The sequence below is a fragment of the Leptonotus elevatus genome, chromosome 3, assembly GCF_054856555.1.
Source record: "Leptonotus elevatus isolate MCC_2025b chromosome 3, RoL_Lele_1.0, whole genome shotgun sequence".
Lineage (NCBI taxonomy): Eukaryota > Metazoa > Chordata > Actinopteri > Syngnathiformes > Syngnathidae > Leptonotus > Leptonotus elevatus.
In genome coordinates this window covers 23,757,207-23,780,370 of record NC_141241.1, presented here as the reverse complement: position 1 = coordinate 23,780,370, position 23,164 = coordinate 23,757,207, and the positions used below count along the sequence as shown (strand labels likewise).

The 23,164-nt window shown below is 37.9% G+C and overlaps 3 protein-coding genes and 1 long non-coding RNA gene across 6 annotated transcripts; 1 reads left to right on the top strand and 3 right to left on the bottom strand.

Annotated features, from left to right (window-relative positions):
• Nucleotides 1–896: 896 nt before the first annotated feature.
• Nucleotides 897–5,055, bottom strand: sdhaf2 (succinate dehydrogenase complex assembly factor 2). 2 transcript variants are annotated; one of them, XM_086071734.1, is made up of 4 exons: nt 4,978–5,055; nt 3,505–3,728; nt 3,026–3,135; nt 897–1,324 (listed from the first exon to the last, which is right to left on the bottom strand). In XM_086071734.1, exons 1-4 carry the CDS (start codon nt 5,053–5,055, stop codon nt 1,197–1,199), a joined length of 540 nt encoding a protein of 179 aa, XP_085927860.1. In that variant the 3' UTR covers nt 897–1,196. The 2 variants fall into 2 exon arrangements, with proteins under 2 accessions (XP_085927860.1, XP_085927859.1); XM_086071733.1 differs by lacking the exon at nt 4,978–5,055 and adding an exon at nt 4,183–4,267.
• On the top strand, nt 4,543–11,542 carry LOC147177490 (cleavage and polyadenylation specificity factor subunit 7-like). Of its 2 annotated transcripts, none has more exons than XM_086071732.1 (8): nt 4,543–4,995; nt 5,259–5,468; nt 7,205–7,308; nt 7,416–7,561; nt 7,647–7,965; nt 8,123–8,211; nt 8,438–8,582; nt 10,288–11,542. In XM_086071732.1, exons 1-8 carry the CDS (start codon nt 4,921–4,923, stop codon nt 10,478–10,480), a joined length of 1,281 nt encoding a protein of 426 aa, XP_085927858.1. In that variant the 5' UTR covers nt 4,543–4,920; the 3' UTR covers nt 10,481–11,542. The 2 variants fall into 2 exon arrangements, with proteins under 2 accessions (XP_085927858.1, XP_085927857.1); XM_086071731.1 differs by having other exon boundaries at nt 10,285–11,542.
• A 736-nt stretch (nt 11,543–12,278) lies between these two features.
• Nucleotides 12,279–14,685, bottom strand: polr2l (RNA polymerase II, I and III subunit L). The gene is made up of 3 exons (XM_086071735.1): nt 14,571–14,685; nt 12,660–12,765; nt 12,279–12,526 (listed from the first exon to the last, which is right to left on the bottom strand). The coding sequence occupies exons 2-3, from the start codon at nt 12,752–12,754 to the stop codon at nt 12,418–12,420; spliced, it is 204 nt and encodes a 67-aa protein (XP_085927861.1). The 5' UTR covers nt 12,755–12,765; nt 14,571–14,685; the 3' UTR covers nt 12,279–12,417.
• Nucleotides 14,686–15,313: 628 nt separating this feature from the next.
• On the bottom strand, nt 15,314–17,949 carry LOC147177488 (uncharacterized). Its single transcript, XR_015094305.1, has 2 exons — nt 17,783–17,949; nt 15,314–17,118 (listed from the first exon to the last, which is right to left on the bottom strand). It is a non-coding gene; the product is annotated as an uncharacterized LOC147177488 (long non-coding RNA).
• Nucleotides 17,950–23,164: the final 5,215 nt, after the last annotated feature.

Below are 23,164 nucleotides of genomic sequence, written 5' to 3'. Positions count from 1 at the left end.
TGTTTACGTAATTTAAATCACAATGTAAAAATAACCCCCCGGATCAGCGGTAGATAATGGATGGACGGATGCAAAAATAAATAAATAAAATACATATTTTGAAACCTCACAGAAATCAAAGCCTTTGCTAACAAATTTCACCATAATGTATTTAACAGAATAAATCTGTATCAAGACATAGATAATACAAATTGTACTCGGCATGTGCTGTTTATTGTGTACCATTAAAACACCTTGTCTGATTTATGTATACATTATAATTCCACGGGCATGCACAAGCAGGCGTGATCTAATTTAATCATCTATACACATCTGGCCTGAAGTCTTTTCTCCTCTATTCAGCAATTGAGGGTTACAAGAAATGGATGTGAGTATGGAGGCATATTCAAATACCTCGGAACTCACAATTACGAGCTTTAAAGGGAAAGACCATTTCAGTGGTGCTTAGGATGCAATAAAAAGGTAGTCTACTCTCACTGAAGGCAAAATGCCTCCTAATGACCCATATGAGCACGATAGCATGTGTGATAACTTAGAAGATGATCATACAGATAAATCAAATATGGGTGCTTTGAATAATTCAAAATTGCCAGGTTGACTTGTAAAAAGCATGGCAGATGGATATGGTTAATATATGTGCTTAGTATCCATTTATAGTACTGTAGACATTTGCATCACATCCACAGTGCTTGTATTCGATAATACCTTGTCGCCATCTGCTGGATATAAATGAACATTACAAGTAAAAAAACAAAAAGTACTGTATTACTCAAGGTATGCAGGCCAGATCCGGCCCTCCTTCCACCTCATTTCACGTGCAAGGTTTTGTTCTAACACTGGCTGGTATTTGGAACTGTTCATAATTCCCCCCCACCAAAATGAGGACCAAGAGAACGTTTACATTTTCAACATTTATTAAATAACATGCTTGCGGTTGATGCATCATAATTGTACCACAAAAACAAAATCATTTCAATTCTATGCAAAATGAATATTGATATTCATCTAAACTAAATGTACTCCCAGCTAACAAAGTGACACTTTTTCAGAACTTCACTTATAAGCCTCAGATATCAAGGCACATTTAAATACAATAATAAAATGTTATCAATGTATTGAAGCCCACAATACATTGCACACAGCTGATATGATAAAGTACAGTAGACCAGTCGGGAGGGGGGGGTCTGGTCGCCTCTTCAGCCTTCCTTTTCCAGGTATTCCAAGCTGGGGGCATCCAACCTCTGCTCCTGATTGCGATTCTTTGTGAACTCCTTCAGCATATCCATGATCTCTCCTTGGTAAATATCCGGGGTGGGCTGCGCCTCTGTAAGCAAAACAGGAAGTGAGGGAAAGAAACCATCCATATAATAAATAACTTGACAAGATTATCTATAGCAGCACTGTGCCCAAATGTTGCACTGGATCTGGGCTCTGGCTTTCCTGTATACAGTTTGCATCTTATCTTCGTGCTAGTGTCGATTCCCTTTGGGTATTCTGTATTTGGGTATTCCAAAAACATGTTTCTTAGGGTAACTAAAGACTCTAAACTGTCCATATGATTGGCTGTTGACCATATCAGGGTGTGCTCCGCCTCTCGCCCAAAGTTACTTGTGATAGGCTCAAGCTCACCAGTGGCTCTACATTACTCTTCGTTATGCAGATAATAAATTGCACTTCATTCTTTCACTTCCCTTTGTAATACTGTAATGGGACTTTATTTGTCAAGATTTGTATGGAGGCTGAGGACCCAAACGCAGGGAAGCAGGGAGGTGAGGCAGGTATGCTCAAAAAGGCAATTTAATTAAACAAAAAGGCAAATCAGATATTAAGCATCCAAAAACATAAATTCTAAAAAGTCCAAAACAAGATTTGAAGTGGCAAACAAATATGGGGAAATGACTCGACTCAAGACTGAGAACAAAAGCCAATCAGACAGGACATGAGATTGACAATGAACTGACAAAGACGGAAAGAAAGCAGGGAACTAATGCTGCATTTGAGGAAAGTGGGAAGTCAGTGTGTTCCGGCTTCATAACAGGACGCATGCACAGGAATGCTCCTCTGAACTCTTGAGTTGCCAAGTCAGGTAAAAAAGAAAAAAAGAAAAAAGGACCCCGACTTCACCGACCGGTTTAAAACTGACGTCACTCGACAATGGTGAACCGTGAATGGCAAAATATAATTTACACTATTATCACATTAATTTAGTTATTCGGGGAAAAAAAACCTTTACATAACCCAACGTGATTTCAACTTGCTGTGTTAACTAGAACAACAAACAATTTATTGGAACCAGCCATCTTGGTTGTTTTCATTTGTTTTGAACACTTTGAGGTCAGTACTGGGAGATTCCAAGTGGGATATTTCCAACTTCCCACCTTCCTCGAATACAACATAAATACACACACTAACGAGACAATGACAGGCACCTGGACAACACACACATGGCTGAGGGAGATGATTGGATGACACGAGGGACCGGGATGACGAGCGCAGGTGAACATGACAAAACTTGACGAGACATTGACAGAAATAGACAAAACACAGATCATGACAAAGTCATAATCTCAGAAGAAGAAAAAACGGTCTTTACTAATCTTTAAATTATTGTCTCAATATACTGTATGACTTTATTTTTGTAAAACTTTGGCTTAATCTCCTTTTTGTGTGTACAGTAAATCCCTAATATTGCTTCATAACAAGCTGACATGCTAAATTAAATCAGGTTCATGGTGGTGTGGTTGTTATTTTGGTTTGTATTGTTTCACAAACATTGCGCTACGTTCACACTGTTGTCTCGTGAAATGAACATGTTGAGAGTGACAGACATAATTAATAACTTTAGGACAATTTATCACAGAAAAAGACTAATTCTTCCATGGAAAAAATTTAAGAGGTTCAATCTTACTCCTACAGCAAATCCCACAAAAAAAGCTCCACATTTGTGTGTTCAGAGCATTACAAGCTCAGACAATATCACATTTCAGGAAAGAAAGACAGCACTGAAAATATATATTTTTTTCACCTGTTGCCCAGTAGTAGATGTCCCAGTCGTTGCTTGGTTCGTTGATTAGCCTGTCATACTGTTGCAGCTGGGTCTCACTCATCGTATTCAGGTAGCGTTTAGCAAAAAGGCTGCAAGGGGAGAGAAAATCATGAAAACATGTTCGTATGTCACAGTCACCTATACCACTGGTTCTCAGCCCCGGTCCTCGAGTACCCCTATCCAGCCTGTTTTCCATGTCTCCCCACCCAACACAGCTGAGGATCATTATCAGGCTTCAGGCAGAGCTTGCTGATCGCTAGAAACACCTGTGTTGCTCGTGGGAGACATGGAAAACAGGCTGGATAGGGGTACTCGAGTACTGTGGTTGAGAACCACTGACCTAAACAATCTATCGCCTGCATGATGTATCTTTTTACTTTATGTAATCTGGTTTTATCCCAGATTCCAAAAACATGCACATTTGGTTAATTTATTGGATGGATGGATTCTTTTCCAACCTGAGCAATATGCAGTTCTCCAACATGCCCCTTTTGCGGCTCTCGTAGAGCAGGCGCCGTCTCTTGATGTCAATGGACTCTCCGGGCTTTTCCTCCCAAGGGGGCAAGGGGATCTCAATCAGGTCAGTCCTGGCATCATCAGGTGCATCGCCACGGTAACAACGGGTCGGGAGCAGGCCAGTGATTGCAGGTCTGCATGCTGTCTGGCAGATCCCTGTCACCAGCTGATGTAAAAACACAATAAAATAATTACATTTGAGTTTTTTTTACAAGTTGAACGATATGTTGCAAATAAGGTACTAATCCGTTTAGTCTATAAATATAGGTGCTACGTTTTGTGGGAAGTGGAAAAACAATCAATATTCTTGCCAGTTTGTCTCGCAGTTGCCAATGACAAAACACAGCAAAGGAGAGTTGCATAATGTCTCGTGCTTGCCTGTTGTCCAACAACTTGACTGTTGTCCAACTATTCTAGCTCTACATAAGACAGGTGTTAGTGCAATACTGCACATGAGAAATATGTATATGAAAAATAAGTATAATGTACAAAAAACGTACATTTTGGATTATATTTAAAAACAGTACAGTACATCGGTTCAAATTACCGTCACCCGAAAGACAGTAACTGACAGATCATGAAACAGAATTACTTCAAAATATATACGGTATATAACTTACTCTTTTCGTAATAACCGAGGACAGCATTTCATTTGACTTCGCTGGTTACGACTGTACGTTAACCTCAGCAGTCCGGTAGGGAAACTGGAAACGCCCCTTTCGTCAAACACCATGTGATTGGCCCACGCTAGACACGTGACGCATTGTCACTAATATAACAGTTGCGTTTATCGCAGTAAAGTTCTCATTCTCAAATACAAAGTCACTCATAGAAGGAACAAATCAATTGGTATAAGTTCATTTTTTAATCAAATCCATTCCAATGTGTATATTATAACCTATGACTGTATTATTTTCCCCTCACATACGACGAAGGAATAGGAACCAATGTTTCTCATGTTGCTAACCGGTAACATTTAACTGATACACATGACCAGGCAGGTACGTTAGCAACACTAGCGTCAGTGGCCCAATGCGAAACTGTATCAATCTAAATAACCAGTGGGAAGACTTGTGCATTGTTTGCATTAAACTTTATTTTACCAGGCATCGTTCTGTTGTGCTACGCCTATATACTGATGCACATACATTGTTATATATATCCGGTCCCAACGTTTGCTAACGTTAGCTAATGTTCGACGTCAACAAAAGTATAAAACTGGCCCAGCACAATTTTTCGCTTTTCGTTGATGCTCCACCGAGTGTAAATGTGCATATCGAAGCTCCCCAGCAGAAAAAGCAAAAATAGAACCAGCATCACCGTCATCATCATCCTTTGAATGATCTCTGGCCCTCGTGATGGCTGGAGCCGGACCGAGTGAATTCAAAACGGCGACCGTAGACTTGTATGGTGACTCGAATCCAAACGACGAGGTGAGTCTTTGGTCTTGTAGTCTTTACTGCAAGTGCGCTGACTTTGGTGTGCATAAACATTTCTATGAGTCAAAAACATTCTCAAATTTCAATTTCGTTTCCTTTTGGTGTCTTATATCGTCACTTCGTATCCCAGAATGTTTAGGAAAATGCTAAAGCTCGTGTACAATGTATTACTTATTATTATTTTTATTTTATTATTTACAATGCAAGTATTCCTGCAATGTTTGTTCATTTGTTTTGTTATTTTAATCTGACCACAGGATGTGGACAAACTCGATGAGGCCAACGACCTCTACGATGATGCTGTACTTTCTGGCTCAGTTGATCAAGACAAGAAAACCACTTTCAATTCAGATGCTGGCAGGGTAACGCCAACTACAGTGGATGATAAAGTAGCCACGGAGAAAGCAGATGAAAAGGACACAAACCAGTCACGAAGATTCTCATTATATATAGGGAATTTCTCTTGGGTGAGTTGTACATCATGCATATACAGTATATTAAGATTAGTACTGAGTAGATATATTTAAAAGTCCACACATTTTATTTCAGTCTCTTCACTGTTGAACAGATAGTCCTGTTCGAAAGTGGAAACACTCCTACGTAAAGAGGAGGCATTGATTCCTTTATGTTTCAGTTTGAGTACATGCTTGATACATGGCAGTTAAGAGTTTTGTACAGTGAGAGGAAAAAGTATGTGAACCCTTTTGGACTTTTACATTACTGCATGAATTGGTCATAAAATGTAGTCTGATCGTCATCAAAATAGCAAGTATAAACAACCAAACATAGTATGCTAAAAGTAATACTACTGATTTTTTTTCCATATTTGTATTGAAAATAATCATTCACAAAACAGTGAGGGGAAAGTAGTGGACCCTTAGTGAAGGCTTGGATTTAACAACAGGTTGGCACGCCTTCCTCAACCAAACATTTCTTGTAGTTGCAGATCAGACACAATGATCACAACGTGCACAAGGACATTTAAACAATTCCTGTTTACAAAACTTGTGAAGTTAATTGCCTTCAATGAACTTTCTTCTCCTTCTACAGCGAGTGCACGAGTAGTCTTGCATGGAGGAGGGAAGAATGGAGAGAGGTGGAAGGGGGCGGGGGGATTAGGGGAGACGCTTATTGTCCTTAAAATAAATAAATAAGTGTGCATACATGTGTAGGTGCAAGCGTGTCTCCAAGGACAATGAGTAACCAGGGGTATGGTATGTTCTAAAAATAGCTCACCAGTGATGGGACACTATGACATGCTAAGAAGAATCCAAACAAGAAGAATGTCAATATTTGTTTATTTAAACTTAACATGGTACACGTTTCTTAATGTACCAAATATTTAATATTTAGTTTAAAATGAAATAGAATGTGTTGAATGAAAAAAAAGAAGCTGTTTTTATTTACCGGTGCCCAAATATTTTTAAGAAGGGCATTTTAGAGCTCACTCGGTCAATGAAAGGTAGTTTGCAACGGCGGAGTCCAACCCAAGACACGCTTAGGACCGCCCCCTCATTTGAATTTCGACCTGGCAGTATGGACCAAAACTGCCAAAATTAAAAATAAATAAATGACTAAAAGTGAAAATAAAAACAAATATAAAAAATATAATTCATTACAAATTTATTTATTTATGTATACATATGGATTTTGTTGTTTTTATTTCCATTTATATTTATTTTTTGGGATTTAATTTTCGATTATATTTTTTATATACTTTTTTATTTTCACGTTTAGTCATTTATTTATTGAGAATTTTGGCAATTTTGGTCCTATATACTCGAAGAGCTATTCACACCAGACATCTCAGTAATCATGCGGAACTGCAGCAATTTTGTAACTAGGAATGGTCCAAAATTCATCCTGATCGTTTTGCACATCTGATCTGAAGCTACAGCAAATGTTTTGGTTGAGGTTATTGCAGCCAAAGGCGGGTCAACTAGTTACTAAATCCAGGAGTTCACGCATGTATTCTTGTGTTCACACATCAAGAGCTAGCTCAGACTACGTTTACAGTATGTGGTATTTTTGTAATAATCTGCCGTTAAAAAAAGGCAAGATGTTTGTGCATTGAACGGTTATAAAACAAAAGAGACTTTATGCACACCCTTTGGTGACCAAGGTTTGCCAACTAGTTGTTGTAGACCCGTGCTGTAAAGTAGCCAAATGTTTTTCTCTTCCCTTCACATCCTATACCATTTAGTGGACATCTGATAAGGACCTCCTGCACATGGCCCAGAAATTAGGGGTGAGGGATATTAATGAAATCAAGTTTGCGGAGAACAAAGCAAATGGCCAATCAAGAGGGTAAGTGACTTTTTCCTTTATTTGAAAATGTTAAAAAGCTGCTGTATGCTGATACGGGTTAGGGACTTGACTTTGGATTGATGTATATCTTCACCTCTTTATTACAGCTATGCCAAGATGGTGGTGACTTCTGAAACTTCATTAAAAACGTTGTTGGAGAAAATCCCCCGATGTACTCTGGATGGAGAAAGCATAGACTGCCGTTTTGCCACCTATCAAAACTTAAGTGTGTTTGAGGATGTCGCCAATAAACGTAAGAGTGCCACCATTTTCACACAGCCACATTCATCGTGTTGCAAATGTTAGCTTGACTCCCAAAACCAATGTTCTCTTCACAGGATTCCCAATGCGCAGTAATTCTAAGGACACCGATTCGCAGATGTCCTCGTCATTGTCGTCTGATTCCAGTCCTCCCAGTATACCCCCTAACTTGCCATCACATCCGGTTGGAAACATATTTCCCCCACGTTCCAGCCCATTCCCCAGCCAGCCACCCCCTCCCTTCCCACCTGTGCCACCCAACATCCCTCCGCCGCATCTGTTTCCACCTCCACCTTTCAATGCGCCGAGCCATCCGCCTCCAAGTCTGCATATAAATCCAGCTTACTTCGCCCCAGCACAAGACAGACATAGGAGTCATGCTTATGGTCAACAAAAGTGAGGATGCGAGCAATTTCAAACTTTTTTTTCCCAACCATAATTAATTCTAGCTGTGGAATAATGTCTTACTATTTGCATTATTAATTGATCATCTTGATAATATCACCAGCGTCTGCCAATGTATAAATATCGTTGTACTTTGCAAACATCTCAGGGGGGAGAGAGATTATGAAGAACTGTTGAACAGAAATCGAGCTGTGGCGAGCAGCGCCATTACCAAGGCTGTGACGGGTGCAACAACTGGTAAGTGCACCCGATTCCATTGTGATTGGCTGAAAATTTGAGGAAAAAAATAAGTCCAATATGAATCTTGAGGCAACATAGTATAAAATGTATACTTCAGCTGGATGTTGGTGACTCGGTCGTTTCCCAACATTTTTCAAACCTAAATATGTTTGTACGACATATTTTAGCCTGTCTTGAATGAATACAATTTTTTTGCAAACTGCACCAATGTTTGCAATCACAGGAGACCTGAGAGTGGCTATGGAAACCCTGTTGACGGCGATTGCCATCATCAAGCAGTCCAGCGTGTACAGGGACGAGCGTTGCCAAGCTCTCGTCACCTCCCTCAAAGACTGCCTGGTGTCCATCCAGGGAAACTCTGGCTACAGGTTGGTTAGCGTTAGCATGCCTCATACCAAAATTGCATACAGACTTGGGCTGAATTGCACACAAATATGTAGAAAGTGTGAATGTTCTGTGGAAAAAAATTGCAATTGATAACTTTGTGAGTGGCAATTATGAAGTTGACCCATTGCTGAAGTCAAATTTCTGTTCCAATGTCATTTTTTTGAAGGGAACGCCTAATGCAGAACTATCCCATGGGCAGTCACCTATCAAAACATTCTTAAAGGTCAATGCATAATAAATAACATCATTTAATAGCACAGCAGTTACATACGTTTTTAACGTACTTTCATGTATTAGTGCAGCCCCTTTGCACCTGCACAATAGGCTACAACGGAATCTGCTCTCCAATGAGAAAAATGGCCAGCAAGATTTTTGAACCACCGTCATCGTCTCTTAATTTATTGTTCAGATCATGTTTCAATTGTAAGCAAACTTCATGCTTTTTTTTTTCAATACATTGAAAATATATGCACTTTTGTGTTCAACACAAACTAAGGTAACCTATTTTATGGAGGCACGTATCGTATCGCCAGGTTCACAAAGCTATCCATCGGCCGGGAGTCAGCTGTGTTCCATCCCACAAGGGCTCACGACGAGCACAAAAACAAAGCGCCCTTTCGCACAATTTTTTTTTGTGCAAAGTCTCGCAAAATACCCCAAAAAAGGAAGACTGCACTTTGCGCTAAACTTGAGCTGGGCATGAAAATAGGGTCCAAAGGGTTAGACATGAAGTGATAAGAAAGTTGTCATTTATCAATATATGAAGATCATTTAAATTACTTGGCTATTTTAGAACCAACATTTTTTTAAGATGACCTCAATAGAACTATGAACTCGTTCATTTTTGGCGCAATGAACTTGGGTTCCGTTATGAACCTTTAACTGAACTATTTCATTTTAAAAATTTGTGAGCTGAACTTCAGAAAATCAACTTTCCCAGCACTGAAGCTTCGCACGTATGTTTGCAAACAATTTTACATTTATTTAACTCCGTATAAGTTGCGCGTTTCATGAGAGTTCTTCGTCTTCCTTATACAGCATGTGTCCATATCTTTTTATTATACATTTATATGGTCTTCTACACAAACCACGACGAGTGAGCGCCCGTCAACAAATATTCACGAGCAAAATTTTTATTTCTCACCCTTTTCACCAAAACTGTGGAGTTTTCGCCCCAAACACTCCACACTAAAGGGAAGATACGAGTTGATAGGCGCAGTCACAGTTAAAAAAAAAAGTCAGGGCTCTTTATACTCATCTGGAGCATGCATGATGTACAACAGTGGTTCTCTGCTCATTTGCAAATAAAATACTGTAACTTTCAAATTGAATCAAAAATCATTGTCAATCAAATCATTTCGAATCGAAAATTGATTCTGAATCAAATCGCACACCCAAAAATCGGAATAGAATCGTGAGACATTCAAAGATTCCCACACAATGGAAACTGAAGCAAACATGAGAAGGAATACAAATTCATTTGCACACAAAAAACAAATTTAATAAATTTTGTTTTGTCCAAAAGGAACTTGCAGAATTATAGTTTCAAATAATTTAATTTTTTTAAATATTTTTTACGTTTAAACATTTTCTTGTTTTGTAGCCCAAAAATAAATGATCGCCCTAATCGTGATTTCAATTGCCACCAAAATAATCGTGATGAATATTTTCTTGGTAATCAAGCAGCCCTAGGAGTGGCAACCATTCTGGAGAGCGGGACAGAGATCGGGAGCGAGAAAGGGAGCGCCACAGAGAAGGTTCACCGCGTTGGGAAGGTGCCGGGACATCTCGAAGGCACAGAGAACGTTCTTGGAGTCGAGAGAGGAACCGGGAGCGTTCACGGGACAGGCACAGAGATTACAGAGAACGCTATCGCTGACTTGGTAAGATTGTTCCCAGCACATCCTCGTGAGCCAAATGTCACACTTGGACCGCCGTCAAAACCAACATTGACCAACTGGTACGCCCGCCTGTACATTATGATGATTGCATTCAATTTGGATATGTCAAGATGTCACTTGAAATTGCTAATTGCAACATGTAATGAATGATATGCCACCAATGATTAGCTTTGTACAAGTGCTTTCTGGAAGTATTGCACCCCTTCAATTTTCACATTTTTGTCTTTATGCTTATTTGTTTAATTTTCTTACCTGAAGATTTGGACACTGTATTCAATATTTAAAAAAAAAAATAAGAGTTTGAAATGTTTGGCACAAGAAATGAAATGAAATGTCAATTAATTTAGATAATTTGCTTTGACATGAAATTTAACTCTGGTCCATCTACCTCTTGGTAATCTTTGCAAACCTTCATTTGAGTCCACCTTATTAAAAATAATGACCGTCGCCAGCCTCAAATTTCACCAAGTATATTGGACCAAAAAACACTTTGTCAAAGAAACTTCTGAAGCTGTTAAGAGCTTAAGTCTCCTAAGTTCCTATACCTCGTTTGGTTTGGTCTCTGAACCGCTTTGTCAGGTCCAAAGCTTTATATTGTGCCTTTGAGAATCAAAATGTATCAAGATAGGGAAGACCCAGAGTTAAGTTAAATTTAATTAATTTGAAAAATTGGGAGTGTAACATTGAGGAAATGTTTTAAGCATTATGCTGAAACAATTTTGAAGGGGCTTAACCCTTTCTTTCTTTCTTTTTAAGCAAACTGGTTTTTTTTTAATAAAGTATGCTAATTTCCTTTTAGACTCCCGTTGACATGCACGAAGGTTACAGCGTTTTGTTCCAACACAACCTTATAAAAAGACTAAAGATGTATCTCCAGGAGCCTGTATAGTTTCTTCATTCTGCTCTTAAGGAGCTTTTGAATTGTTCGAAGGAAATACTGTGTAGTCATTCAGATTAGAATCCTTGCATGTGCAAGACACATTTAAGTGTATTTAACATGTCATTGTTGTCTTTTGTAATATAAAACAATCCCCCAAACATCTGAATGTGTTATGCTTGTTGTAAGATAGATTTTTTTTTCTTGCCCCGGCGTAAATTAATTCAATTCCAATTGTTTTTAGTAGTGTTGTTCCGATACCCAGCTTTGCAGTATCGGCTAATGCCCAATGTTTTTTTTCCTCAACATGAAAAAGCTGTCCTGCCATTGGTTCAGAGCATTCAAGGGCCAATAGGATATCTTAGCTCGACATGCAGTGAACATGTCACACATCAGTGAATGTCTAGCCATGAGCAAGACACAAGATGCTGCATCCGAAGTCCTATATTAGCGTCAGAATGAATGGAATCGGCATGTTACTTGTAAGTACTCACCGATGCCACTGTTTTAATGCAGTATCAGGGCCTCTGCCGATATCGGAACACTAGTTTTTAGTCACTTCTGTTGTCAAACATGCTGTTCCACAAAAGAATGGAAGAAAAAGCAGCACTGGAAGTTGAGGTCTTCATACCAGACATGCAAATTCATACACAAGCCGACTGTAAGAAAATTAACTCCAGTCCAACAATTCCTGGCGAGAAATTTATCCAGATGCTTAAATCTCAAATGTATTCAACTTGCCTTTAGGTTTCATCAGTCTGAGTGGTATATTTTGCAAAATTTACAACAAACTTAATTTCTTTTAAAAATGGGTTTAAATGTCTATTTATAATTATCGATTGATCTGATGCCCATCCTTTTCTTGTGTGTAAGTCCACTTTGATGAAAAAAAGGCAATGTGACATTCATCAGCTTTATTTAAAAAAGAAAAAAATCTAAAGTATTGTGGTCAAAGCAACATTGTTTTCTTTTTGCATCAAAATAAACCAGAGGAAACCTAATAAAGTGCACTCGCTTATTAAAGGAGGCTGGTTGCCATTACTTTTCCAGGGGGGCATAATTCAATAACTTCTCAATAAGATCCACATGAGACAGGAGCATCCTTCGACAGCAGTATCTCTTCAGGCCCAGGGCATCAAGAGCATCACTGAATAGGTGAGAGAAAAAGGTTCGATTAACATTCCCCTTCCCAAACGGGCTGTAAATGATCCTATCACATAGTTAAGCATAGACAACATTTGACCCATTTGCAAATAAAATACCGTAACTTTCTTACTTACCCTTCAGTGTACTCTGCCTGGAGCAAACCAAGGTACATCTCCCACTTGTTACCCACGATCTTTCCACATGTGAAGCACCGCACCGGGATGATCATTTTCAAGACACCTAGAGACATGCACACCTTTCTCAATTCCAAACTTCAAAGAGGACTTTAGGTGGAAGGTCTACAATGGACACCTCGTTAGGTACATTCAATCTAAGATCTAGTGTAAGATCAGTGCGGCAAGGATTCTGTCTAAAAAATAAGATTTATTGAAAAGTGACATTTTGGTGGTGTTAAGCTGTACTTCAAACTACTGCATCGTTTGGAGAGGTATGATGTCAGTTTTTTTTTTTTTTTTCGTAGGTATTTTGCCATGAGTCGTGACAGGCAACTTGGCACTTAGCGCTATTTTGCGATGAATCACGCGAGAACGACAAGTCACTTAGCATTATTTTGCTGTGAATCACACAAATTATCCGTCAGTCAATGTGTACTAACCCGGGGCATAATCGTTAAGGCAGCCACCCCCAAAGTCCGGGGTCACAAGTTTCAATCCTGCGTTTTGTTGTTTTTTTTAACTACAATTTATGCCTATCTTCAGTGGCAAAACAAAATAAAAAGGCAGTGGATATTTTGCCGTGACCAGCAACTCTCCTGCTAGCTATTTTGCCGTGAACAGTTCTGATTGGGCAATCGCCGGACCAAGTCATGCAGTAGGCGTGGTTCCTGGCTCGCTTCACCCCTTTATGTGTCTTTTCATCAAGTTTTCATTTTGCTTTGCCACCAAAGATAGACTGCTATCTGCATTTCCAGCCTAACCCAAAACATAACTTTCAAACTGTTGTTGAGATTACCATTTTAATCGTAATCCAACCATATAGGCTGTTGTCAATTATTATTTAAAGGTAAAAAAAAAAATGAAAAGCAAGACTCGAACCCGTAACTTTGCACTTACAGGTTGAGCACTTTAACATTATGCCACGAGCAAGTACACAGTGGCGAGTTGCCAGTCATGGCAAAACATCCACTTTGAAATGAACCACGCCTAGTACATGACTCGTACCGCGATTAACCAATCAGAGCCAGCCATAGCAAAATATCCACTGCCTAATTACTTCTCATCTATTCTTGATGTTTTCTTTTTTCATTGGTGGCATTTTATCTCAGCATTTTGAGATATTGTGGCTGACTTGATTTTGTCAGAGTGGTTCTACTGACAATTCCGAGCTAACATCACAAGTCAAACTGGCAGTGAAAGAAAGCTTTCCGCTCATTAAAAAGCATTGGACTTTGGATCATTGTAATTTGATTTTTGAGGAAATTTTAATTTCAAAATGTGATGAAATGTTGTTTAACTACTATAGCAATCTGCCTAGTTTGCTTGTTAGTCACAGGCAAAAGCAGTACGCCGTTTACTTTCACCGTGTAAAGAAAAAGCATTTGCATTACATTGCATTGCAGTACTTTTTCTACATCGGACGATAGCTTTACTTTTGTCCCATAACAAAATTTCAAACTACATTGTATGTTTCACTTGGGGTATCTTAGTTGGTCTTCATACTGTATTTCCAATTGTGAGCTCGCATGAGTGTGCAAACTATGCAATAAACGAAGAATTTGAGAAGGTAATTTTTTTTACGGCAACGTACATTGTAAATTCAGTTAAATCAATACCCCATTCATTCCTTTTAAATTAACATGGTCTTTAAAAAAAAATCGCGACGTCAAAAATACTGTATTTGTAATGTCTACCATAGTCAAATGTTTTAGCGCGAGTTACTGACTAGCTCATGTTCAGCTAACAACAAATGCCCGTGGGTTGGCCACGACGTTAGCACCAAAACGTGGTTAGTTTACTTTTTCTCTATACAGGAGTTTACGATCTACTAACATTCATGCACAACGGTCACAGTCGTATTTAACTCACCTGCAGTGATCTAGTTGCCGTATGCCCAACGAAGTAGGAAAAAAATAGTGACCAAAGAGCTGTACAGTACAACAGCAGATTTCTTTGGTCGTTTCACAGAAAAACTTCCGGAGAGGTCATTAAAAATAAAAGTAAAAACTTCCGGTACCATACTTCAACATAAAAGTTACAACGTCCGTGGCTGTGCCAAGAATAGTAAATACAATGTTGGTTGTTATTATTTTTATTATTATTCGACTCTTGTGTCTTACTTTGACCTTTGTCCTTGTTAATGGCTGACATTTTTACAGTGGTCATTGTTCTTTTAAAACCCGTGGGCAGTATTTTATTTTGAAATGGCTTGGTCAGAACCAACAAAAAGCCCAAAACGGGTCACAATACCGCCTAGGGGTTTTAATTAAATTGCATTCAGAGCAACATTTTTTTTAATATTCCACATACAAACGATACACTTATGCATTTAGTTCAGAATTTATGTATTGTATATAAACATGTTCAGATGTTTATATTTTCATGTAAAATTGATTTTTGTTAAAGTAAAATAACAATCTTTCTTTAATATATACTGTATTTTATATATATATGCATACATTAAAAAATATATATATTTATGCAAAGGGTTCAAGAAAGACATTTTTACGTTTATTATTAATTTAGGGAAGCCAGCAACAACTTTAAATAAAGATGAAATATTATTTCAAAATCTGCATTAACTTTGAACTCTCAGAGAAAAACAGATTGGAGTTGGTTCACTGCCTTTAATAAAGGTTGCATCACAACCACATTCTTTGTGTATACTGGGGGAGAGGGTAGTACCCAAGAGTTTTTTTTATATATCAAAAATATACCATAACCATCATTACAGTCACCATAAATACATACTTTCTATCACCTCTACCATCATTTGTCATTTTATTAAACATCATACTTGACCATCACTATGCTATTACATCATCATTTATGTGAAATAACTTGCTACGGCACAACATAATGTGCTAACTGAGGAATCCTACCGAATTATTGCATTTATACGCTGTGATATTATTAAAAGAAGACATTTTTGGTACACTGATTTGTACAACGTCAGGTGAAGTTGGTTCTAGTTTTGGCATTGTATTGTTGGGATGTGTTAGGGGTGTAGAATACATTGCTGTACACTCACACAACATTTATGATGACTAATATGGTGCAAACACGTTCACTTGCAACCACAGAAAAGTGGTCTGTTCTTAAACAGAGCATTATTGTGTAAATAGACAGTGCTGGGAACACATGCATGGGTGCAACGTGTGCAGACATGAAATAATGACTACTTGACTAATCCACTTCCTTTACATTAGCACTCTAAATGTGCCTATCTCTACTTAGTTATTAATAAGGTATTGAAAACAAAGGTTGTTCTTGATGGAATACACAGGGAGCAAAGCACAGTGTAATGACGCACGATTCAACTGCAGGCATTGAACTTGATACCGGGCCCCTAATGACTGGTTTGCCAGTCAACAATGAAGACGATAAGAAGTAAACATATTGATGCAGAATATTTGCAGATGGTGGGCTATTGATTTGTCGCATCATCTGATTGTAAAATAAAAATCATTCTTATTCCACAATCTACCTCACAAAAGGGTTACCCTAACAAAACAAAACACTAGTCTGCCATATACACACAAATATTCCCCCACATGGTTGTCATAAACCTCAGCATTCCAAATCCCTTACTCTTTTGTCAAATGATCATATAACATTTTTCCATGCATGTCTACTCTTTCCAAGAAAAGATAAAGTGAATGAAATAACTTTCTAATCCAGAAGCACAATTTTCTGGAGCTCTTTGGAAAGTGAACATGGGTCATTGATGTCACTCAACATTTGGGCAAATAATAGAAAGCAGATATAAACGCTACCTTAGAGAGTTTTTTGTCTTCTATGTTAAGCACTATGGTGTAGTTTTAACAGATTTTAAATTCAAAAGTCATGCATACAATATTTGTAATAAAACTTTACACTTGTTTTGAGTTGTTATATTTATATATATATATATATATATATATATATATATATATATATATATATATATATATATATATATATATATATATATATATATATACGTTTGCTAGGCAAAAAAAAAAGAGCAAAACTCCCCATCTTCAAAATCACCCATGATTAATTGTGAACCAATTTTACATTGAGTTTATTCTTTGAGATTATGATTTTAATTTCTCCTTGCCAGTAGGATCGCCCCGATCAAAATGGCTCCAACTGCAATTACAGCACCACCGACGAGGAAAGGTTTCAGGTGCTCCAGAGAGTCTGTGCAGCTGCCCGCAGTCCCATCACCGGCATCACCTTCTGCCCCCCCATCCTGGGGAAGAGGAATCTCTGGCTCTGGGGTTGCGGGGGCAGGTTCAGCTTTACGTGGAGCTGCTGGCTCCTTTTTCTCTGCTTTTGATGGCCCTTTGGGCGCAGGAGCTGACTTGGCCTTGGCTTCCATGGATTCTGGGACGGAAGTGTAGGCTTGTTTGTGCTGCTGCTAGGCTCTGTGCTGTTTCACAAAAAAAAAACATAGCAAACAGACACAGGTAAATAATCCCATTTATTTGGGCTCAGAATTCACATGATATTTACTAAATGAGGAAACACAGAAATATGCACAAGGTTTAAAACTCAATCACTGTATAGCACTAGCAGTCATATGACCTTGACGAACGATCACTTACTTGGATGGGTGCATTAGGAGGTATGAGCTTTATACATTGTTAGTATCTTGGTCAAAGCAGCTATGACATAACGCTTTGGTGAAAATGTGCCACTACTGCCTCCTTTTCAAAACCATAGCTACCAGGATGACTAGCATACTACAATACTACTGTTGCTCTGCAGAGCCTATTCATCATCTACGGCTGAATATGCATTAATTCCAGTCAGATCAGATCTAATCCAGCTGCAATGCAATGCAGATATCTGCGTTTTTTATCTGTCAAACTTCATGAGTCATAGGGCCTACAAATAGAGGACAAGATGGAGGTGAAAAATAAGTGCTACGTGACTGCTAGGGTATCAGTGAAAGTTGCAGAGCCCACTGAACAAACATCAATACATATTTACTAAAAATGCACGAAGCTTGCACTTGTCAATGCAAATACGTTTTACAGCAGTACATGTTAATATATGCTGTTGTCTAATGAGACGAAATGGACATTACGTACCTCTCCTGCTGCTTCCCAGCAATTACTATACCAATTGAACGATGGAAGGACCACGGCAGTCTCTGGGTGTCACAATGCCTTTAATTTACGAAAATGACAGCACGCAGGGAGATGGAGGGCATTGAAGGCAGAAGGGAGGGGAATGGAACCGAGACCGGGATGTACCATGTGGCGCGCAAGATAGGGGGAGTCTTTTCTTTGATCTTACTCTCTCCTTTGGTTGTAAAAATAATAGATATGGTAAAAAAAAATAATAATAATTGCGATTGTTGTAAGTGTTATTACAATTTACATGAATGCTGATTTCCAAATGATAGACATAATAAAAACAACTTCCATGTTAGAAGGCTACGTCGTCACAAAATGTAGTAGTTTTTAAAAATGCTTTATTGAACAACGTGCACTATCAATAACAAACACACAAAAGTCAAATTAAAATAGTGCAAGTTCAAACTAACAACATTAATTATACAACAAATAGGCATCCTGAAATATTATACTTTTGTAAGAATACAAGGCACACTGAGCACATATAGTATGGAAAAACAGAAGAAAAAAATCTTCCATCCCTATTTCTGCAAGATTAGAGGTAAAAGACCAAACTCAGTATTGACTTTTTGCACGTGACGTCACAGCCCTCATGGGAACGCCCCCTACGGGACGCTGGACGGCAAAAGAGCCACTAGCCTGTATTGTAACCATTGAATCTGGTACAGCGTAAAGTCCTTTATCTAATCGATTATCTTATAAAATGGTCATATCTTGCTGTGCGGTTGTACAGACAGACAAAGGAGTAAACCAAATGTTGCTTTTTATCAAATGAATGAAGACAAAAGACGTCGATGATAGCAGCAATCAACAGAAAGGACTGGCAGCCCACAAAGTATTCACGGATTTGTAGCGATAAATGTTGTAATTAGGAAATAAATGTTCATAGATTTTACTAGTAAACGTACACTCTAACAAAGATTGTAACAGGTGTTGAATTATGTGTTTCAAATCACATTAAGGAGCCAGATAGTTAGCGTACACTCCAACTGCACGAACACACAGCTTACTTTTAAAATGCACCTTCTTCAAAACTATGAAGTGCATTTGACTGTTTAATAATGGGGGATTTCGTCTTTGTGCTTTGAGTTTTTCACTCTGGAGCCAGAGTCATATTCATGAAATTATCGCATAGCTTGCCACGACGATAGTCATTTGTTCCATGCTAGTAAACATAGTAACATAACCTCATCACAGCGTTTCAATATAGAACGGACTATGTCAAAATAAGTCAGTTAGCATGATAAACAAGTTTTACCTTTGCATTACGAGGTATATTGTCCCCCGGTGTGAGCGTAGCATCTCGTCCCAGAGACTCAAGCCAGCGACAAGCTTTTGAATCGGGCCCGGTGAAGGGAGAAGAGACGGCATTGACTACATAATGATATAGGTCGTGCGATTTGATTAACTTGGTAAAAACAGCAGGCAACAGAAGGTAAGGGCTGTTTTCAAACTAGCGATCTCCAACTTAAGTAAATATCGCGCTCTATGAGTCTAAATGTGCAACTTCGACTGACAGGCGAACTTCGGTTGAAGTAGTATAGATTCTATGGCTCAATGGGCAATAATAATTTTTAATTTGTAAAAAATCACAGTTACTAAGTCGCTCCAATATTAATCCAATATTACTCCAAATTTTGAAGTGGACTTCCTTTGTCTTTGGGCTGAGTCAGCCAGTTACCACGGTCATCAAGAAGATGGGTGATAGACCAGATATTTGTATCCATCCAATGCTTCAAGAAGAGAGATTTCCCATTGCAAAGCACATATCTATTGTTCCACATGGGGGTGCGATGTGGACTGAAGTTGTGAGTGTGCATTAATTTCCAACACAACAAAACTTGTTTATGGAATGAAGACAATTTGATTGGCAGCCGTTCAATTTTAAAATCATATGCAAGGACTAAATCTATTCCTCCTAATTTTTTAAACAGACCCCTGGGGAGACAAAAACAAATGCTATTACTATTTAACAGAAAGGATTTAAGCCATTTCAATTTTAACACTGCGTTTAAGCATTCAAAATCAATGGCATGTAATCCTCCGTCTTGGAGGTCCTTAACTCATTCACTGCCATTGACGGCTATAGACGTCAAAAATTCATTTGAACTATTTATTAGTTTCACTTTTTTTCCACTTTTGTTCACAGTATGAGTATGAAAACCTTTTTTTTTTTTACTGTACATTTAGAATATATATAAAATGTGTGATTAATCGTGAGTTAGCTAGTGAAGTCGTGATTAATTACAATAAAAAAAATGTTAACCGCCTGATGACCCTAATAAATAAAAGAAGAAAAGATTATTAAAAATTAGGGGTGTCAGACAATATATTTTTTTTAATTGTAATTAATCGCATGACTTCAATAGTTAACTCATGATTAATCAAAAATGGTATATCTGTATTCAATGTACAGTAAAAAAAAATTCTAGGTTTTCATACTCTTGTTAACAAAAGTGGAAAAAAATTGAAAATGTGAAACTAATAGAAATAGTTCAAATGAATTTTTGACGTCTATAGCCGTCAATGGCAGTGAATGAGTTAATAATCTCAGTTTTTCAAATGTAATGGGTGCGATTTCTCCAGATAAAATTGAAGTTCATTTGATTTATGGCTTTTATGAATTGATTAGGTATTGCCAGTGAGTATGCAAGGTAAATACATCGAGCTAAGGACTCCATCTTAGTTAAGTAAATTCTACCAAAGATTGTCAGGTTTCTTTGAAGCCATATATTTAATTTAGATTACATTTTTTTTCAATGTTCATGTTTTCACTAATCTGTGTATTTTTAGTCATATGTATTCCAAGATATTTTGTAGTGGTTTTAACTGGAATGTTAAAAGCATCGGTTAGACTGTAATCATGTATAACCATTAACTCACACTTACTGTAATTAAGATTCAAACCTGATGCTTTCGTGAAGTTCTGGATTAGTTCTAGAGCCATAGGGATTGATTCTTTTATTTATTTTTTTATGTGTCATCAGCCAATTGGCTAATGACTATCTGTTCATCAAAAATATTTAACTTGTCCAAATTGGAATTTTTAACATATATTGCTAAAGTTTCAACTGCGAGAAAGAACAAAAAGAGAGAAATATTACAACCTTGTTTAACTCCTCTGTTGATAGTGAAGCGAGGAGATGTGCTATGAGATAATGCTACAGAGCTGATTGTATTACCATAAAAGCATTTGATAATGTTACAGAGTTTTTACACCAAACAGTTGTCAGACTTCAAACTTTAATTGGTGTTCTGAATAATTGAATGGTTTGTAGAAGTCCAGGAACAGAATAAATCCATCATCCACAATTAGATGATTATAATCCAACAAATCTTGAACTAACCTGATGTTATTTTCTATGGATCTGTTATTCATAAAGCCGGATTGACTTTCACTTATAAAATGATTTAGGACTCCTTTTAATCTGTGAGCATTTTGTAATCATTGTTCAAAAGTGTGACTGGATGATAATTAACTAGAATTATTTTATCTTTACCAGGCTTTGGGATAAGTGTGATAATGCCTTGTTTCATGGTAGCCGGCAACAACACGTTAGAGATTGTTTCCTTAAATACCTCAAAAAGAATTTCCCAGAGTGAAGACCAGAAGTGTTTGTAAAAATTGGAAGTGAAACTATCTGGTCCTGGAGATTTGTCTAGTTTTAGGTGCGAGGCCGCTGTCAATTTGAGGGGTGAAATCCTTTATTTTAATCAGGAAGGCTTTAGCGTCTTCTTCAGAATAAGATGTTTTATATAAATTCTGATAAAAAGTGCTTATTTCTTTGGCTATTAGTGTTGGATCAGTGCATTCTTGCCCATTTATCATTAGACATTTGATGGAGTTATATTCTTGGCGTTTCTTTTCTAATCTACAGAAATATGCAGAATGTTTTTCTTCTTCCTCAGTCCATTTGGCCCTTGACCGAATATATCCTCCATGAGCTCTATGTTCATAAAAGTGATCCAATTGGGATTGTAAACACACAAGCTTAATTTTAATTAATTTTTCAGTTTTTCCGAGTAATTTCCCCGTTTTATAAAATAATTATTTTTTCAGTTTTTCTAGAATTTAAAAAAAAAAACGTTTTCCCCTCAGAGATTAGATAGAAAACAACAATACAGTAGATTATACACATTCATTCCTTTATTAAGAGCCAGTAAAATAACATGACCATCTTATTTAGTTTATTCAAGTTTTATTTTGATATGGCACTGTGAGATAGTCCTGTCTTAGAGTCACATAGATGGTATTGTTATTAGTTTGTCGACTTTACGCAGGCACCTGAGGACTTTGCATTTGTTCAGGAGGAAAGCCCATTCAGATCTGCTGGATGTCGCAATGTTTGTCCAGGATCAGTTGGACAGATATGGCATACTCTGGATACAAGATGATGCATTTGAAATGCATTCAGGCTGGCTATGTGGTGACTCAAGAGACGATCAGAATACTGATGAAAATACTGGATCACTATTTGCTAGTCTGCAACAAATCAATTGGAGTTCAGAAGTAAAAATAAATAAATAAATAAAAATTGCTAACATACAACCCCCCTCCCTTTTCAACAACCTCCCTTATCCTTTCTTCAATTTCCCCCACTCCTTCCCCCCCTTCTCTTACATCTATAATCCCTTCATCCCCTTCATTTTAACCAAAGTATTATGGAATCTAAACATGAATTAAATTGAAGTAACTACTAAGAACAGCAATAGAATGCATATGTAATATAAAACTTGTCATTTTCAGCTCAAATCAAAGAAAAAGTGGACATGGCGCTAGAGAAAACAGATTCAGGTCTTCACGGTATGGCCATCAATTACCGCAAAGGGACCTCTAAAAAAGGCCACTTTACCGGCCACCCTTGCCTGTTGGAGAGAAGCGAACACCTTGCTCTTTGCAGACGGGGGGATTTTTCGTTGCTTTCCAAACCGCATCCCGATGGTGTCTCCTCACGGACTGCATGATGACCTCCCGGCTCCGTCCTTCTTCTTTCTTTCCCACGCGATGAACAGAATCGACGATGTTTCCAATCTTCTCTTTCCACTTACGGATGCTCTTTAGAAGTAGTTGTTCCATTCTCTCTCTGATATCTTCTCCTTCCTGTTCCTTCAGGCCAGCAATTGTCAGGTTCCAACGGCGTTTGTATCTTTCGGTCTGTAAAAGTCTCTCCAATAGCGTAGCATTCTCTTTTTTCATTTCTGCATGTTCGCGTTCAATTAGTTCCAATTTTGATTGACACACGGTGATTCCCGCTGTGTTTTCCTCAACACGTTGCAGAATGCTAGCAAACATGTCAGAGCTCTCGTTTAGTAGCTTCCCCAAATCTTCCACCT